Source organism: Curcuma longa, chromosome 19, assembly GCF_044706935.1.
Source record: "Curcuma longa cultivar G26 ecotype Majalengka, Jawa Barat chromosome 19, ITB_CL_G26_1.1, whole genome shotgun sequence".
Lineage (NCBI taxonomy): Eukaryota > Viridiplantae > Streptophyta > Magnoliopsida > Zingiberales > Zingiberaceae > Curcuma > Curcuma longa.
This window is the reverse complement of record NC_133879.1, coordinates 7,870,244-7,874,258: the sequence shown is the minus strand read 5'-3', so window position 1 is coordinate 7,874,258 and position 4,015 is coordinate 7,870,244. Positions and strand designations below refer to the sequence as shown.

Below are 4,015 nucleotides of genomic sequence, written 5' to 3'. Positions count from 1 at the left end.
GACTTTAGATTTATTCATTCAAATTATTGTGTCTCTCCACTAAGTCATGCATTTGCTTTACACTAGTTACATCATAGAATTTGTCTAAGGTTACATAGCAAGCGATTTGAGTTTACTAGGCACTTCCAATTTATAACAGGAAGCTAATGGTTCTTCATTTTGACAATGCATAACTACTATTACTATGTACTAATGTGCTAGCCCCTTCAACCTTCATTTACCAGTATTACATGAACACTTCATGTAGAATTGGCAAATTATTCATGCAAATGTAATAATTAGCATCTTGTTTTGGCTGAACAAATGAACAAGTGAATAATGGTCATAACTCATCATTGGTGTTGAATATTATATTATATTGCAATAATAATAATAATAAATTATCGATACATGGGGGAGATAACCAATGAAGGAAGTTGTATAGTTTGGCATATTCTGCATATATATTCTCAACCTTTCACTAAACGTGAGTCCCACTGAAGCTTTTCTTGAAGAAATCTCACTGAAGCATATGCCAGATGCATGCCAAATCTCACAAGTAAGCTGTATAAACTTTCTTCAACAGTACTTTGTCGATGCTCAAATGTTAAGTGACTTTAGTTTGACATTGTCACAACACTTGAGTCTCTCTCATAGACCATTCTGCATACCCAACATGAGATCACTTGGTTCCAAAATACAGTGTTACATAAATGCTTGGATGAAGAACTTGATTGCTGATTAAGCAACTGCATTTGAAGAATGCTTCCAAAAACATTGAAGTTTTGCTGTTCGATTCTGTGTTTAGTGACAAAGTTTGCCCAGGCAATAACTACTACCCCAATGTTAAGCAAGCATGACAATTGAGCATCTTATATAAGAGCAACATTTTGGATTTTGCTTTGTCCTGGCTCCATGAGAACACCTTCCTTCACCCACTCCTCTCTGACTCTATAAACTTCATCCCACCAACCTGAAGCTGCATAAAGGTTAGAAAGTGCAATATATGACCCGGAAATTTGTTGCTTGCTCTCAAGCATTTTATTAGCCACTTTCCTACCCAAATCCAGTTCCCCATGAACAGAGCATCCTGCGAGCAATGCACCCCATAAGGAAGCATGTTCAACATCGTCCCAGCTGCTGGCCTTCTCACAGTTTTTTCTTGTAGCCTTTAGCTCCTCTAGCAGCATCCAAACTTCTGTAAGTTTCCCTGCTCGGCCTAACAAATCTACTATGCATGTAAAATGGTCTTTAGTTGGAAGAATTCCATATTTTTCACTCATTAACTTGAAATAATGTGTTGCTTCATCTACCAGACCACACCGACTACAAGCAGTTAAAGCAGCTACAAAAGTAACCTCATTCGGTTCTAGCCCCAATCCTATCATTTTATTGAAAATATTGATAGCTTCCATACCTGATCCATGAACTGCATAGCCATTGATCATTGAAGTCCATGATACTTTGTTCTTCTTTCCCATTTGGTCAAATATTATTCGTGCATACTTTAAGTTGCCTGACTTGGAGTACATGTCAATGAGAGCTGTTTCTAGGACCACAGAATTAAGACCAAATTGAGCTCCTGTTCGCACAGCTTGAGCATGAATTTGCTTGCCGCAAGCTAATGCTGCAAGGCAACTACAAGCATCCAATGCAACTGCAAAAGTGGAGGTGTTACCGTGTAACAACCCACCACCACCGTTTTGCAAGTTTGCCATCAATCTGAGCCCCTCTTGTGGCAATCCATTTTGCACATAACCAGATATCATTGCTGTCCATGTGATCACATCCTTATTCTGCATGTTATCGAAGAATTGACGTGCTTCTTCTAGCAACCCATTGTGAATATGCCCTGTAATCAATGAGTTCCAGCAAGAAGCATGCTTATGATGCAATCTGTCAAACACATATCGAGCTTCCGTGACCCTGGAACACTTGCAATACATATTAATTAGCGCACTCCACAGAACAGCATTGGCACTATAATTTGATGATCCAAATTTATTAGTTCCAAGTGTGATGATCAGAGCATGAACCTGCTTCCCTACTCTGAGCAATCGAATTTGAGCGCAGATTGTTAAGATGGAGATGAGGATACTAAAATCTATCATCACGATTACGGCAAGATTCTGCAAGGCATTTCTAACAACGAAATCAAGAGCATCAAAGTACCTTCCATTGACAACATAGCCATTAATCATCATGAATTTGGATCGCAAACAGTCGTTTTCCCTTCCTTTCATGGCTTTCCTCGCACTTTCGACATGCCCGCACCTGAAGTACATATTGGCTAAGGAACTAGCGACGGCGTGGTCTTCCTCGAACCCCAACTTCACAGCGTAGCCATGTATCTGTGCACCAGAGACTGCGTCGCTGATGCCGGCACTCGCGGTCACACAACTCGACACCGTGTACTCATTGACGGCAACCGCCAACTCATTGGATTTCATTCTGACGAACAACTCCAGCGCAGAGATGCCCATCCCCGCGTTCGTGTACCCGGCGATTAGGGCGTTCCAAGAGACCGCGTTTCTGTGCGGCATTGCATCGAACACCTTGCGGGAGGAAGACAAGTCGCCGCATTTAGAGTAGGCGTCGAGGATGGAAGTGGCGACGACGACGTGGTAGTGGAGTCCGTTGACGACTGCGGCAGCATGGATGGATTCGACGAGGGGGAGGTCGTCGCGGGCGGCGGCGGCGCGGGCGGCGGAGGAGAGGGCGACGGCGAAGGGTAGCGGGGTGGTGAAGGGACGGGAAGCGTACCAACGGACGAAGAGGGAGCAGGTTGTGGTTGTTCGCCAGCGGAGTGGAAAACCGTGCTTGAACAACTGCGCGCAACAGGAACTCATTCATCCCGTCCAACCAATGCTCTTCGAGTCTTTTAACATTTGTCTCGGGTTTGAGGGTCGACGAGCTGTTTCATTTTGTATTTTTCACTTTCTTCTTCTACAACTCTGTTAACTATATGATCGTTACACACATAGAATCGTTTTTAACTTTTATTAGGGCCCATTATTATTAAAAATAAATTTATTTTAATGAAATTTTTTTATATCAATCAAACAGTATATTCATATCATGAGATCGCAGTACTTCGAATTCTGCAGGGTCACATCGTGTCTACATGACTATGCAAGAGAATTTGATGCCACTCATGCATTTGATGCACTACTCACGCCTGCACACCTACATGCATGAGAAGTTATTGCATACATGAGAATTAATACATGGCTGAATTGATATTTGATGTATCATCTCAGGTAAAAATAACGATATGACTAATTAATTTTATATTAATTATAATCATTATACTATTATATAAATATAAAATTCTATTTATATATCAATACAAGTAATTTTCTTTTCTTTCGTTTTATTTTATATCTTCATTTTCTTCCCCGAAGAACTAAGCAGATCAATAATATGTATTCAAGAAAGATTAAATAATTTAACAATTTTATCAATTAAAAAAATTATTAATAAAATTTAAATATAAAAATTTAATTAATAATTTTACATATAAAAAGTTAGAAACTAAATTTTATATAAAAATTTATTTTTAAATTAATATTCTATTTTTAAAAAAAATTAAATCCGTTGTTGGTCCCAAATCTAAATGAAAAAGGATGAAAAAAATTTTATATTTTAAAAAAATATATTAAAATTATAAAAAAAATTAGTTTAGGACATCGTGGAATTTTAAAACAGCCCTACAAATCATAATGAAGGAGGGTATTGTCTAATTTTTCACTCTCTTATGCAAAAGATATAAGATTATTTTTTGATAAGCAGCCAATTTTCCCTTAGACTTCACGGCCAGAGTACAATCAGATCTTTGTGACGGTCGGTCCCACGACCATATGTGTTTGGAGATAAATCAAAAAACTGAAGTTGGTTTCACGTAATTTTTCACTCTCGACGATATAATGCTTTTTTTGATACAATACTCGATATCCTACGCGATTCTTCATTCATAACTTGTCTGCGATGGTCACCGTGGTCCTGCTACGCATGTTTTTTTTTATTTCTTTTATCT

General features: G+C 38.7%; 1 protein-coding gene across 2 annotated transcripts; it reads right to left on the bottom strand.

Moving 5' to 3' along the window:
* Positions 1-391: 391 nt before the first annotated feature.
* Positions 392-2,828, bottom strand: LOC141812682 (pentatricopeptide repeat-containing protein At2g13600-like). 2 transcript variants are annotated; one of them, XM_074700697.1, is made up of 2 exons: positions 1,397-2,828; positions 392-1,207 (listed from the first exon to the last, which is right to left on the bottom strand). In XM_074700697.1, exons 1-2 carry the CDS (start codon positions 2,826-2,828, stop codon positions 852-854), a joined length of 1,788 nt encoding a protein of 595 aa, XP_074556798.1. In that variant the 3' UTR covers positions 392-851. The 2 variants fall into 2 exon arrangements, with proteins under 2 accessions (XP_074556798.1, XP_074556797.1); XM_074700696.1 differs by having other exon boundaries at positions 392-2,828.
* Between the last annotated feature and the right edge of the window lie 1,187 nt (positions 2,829-4,015).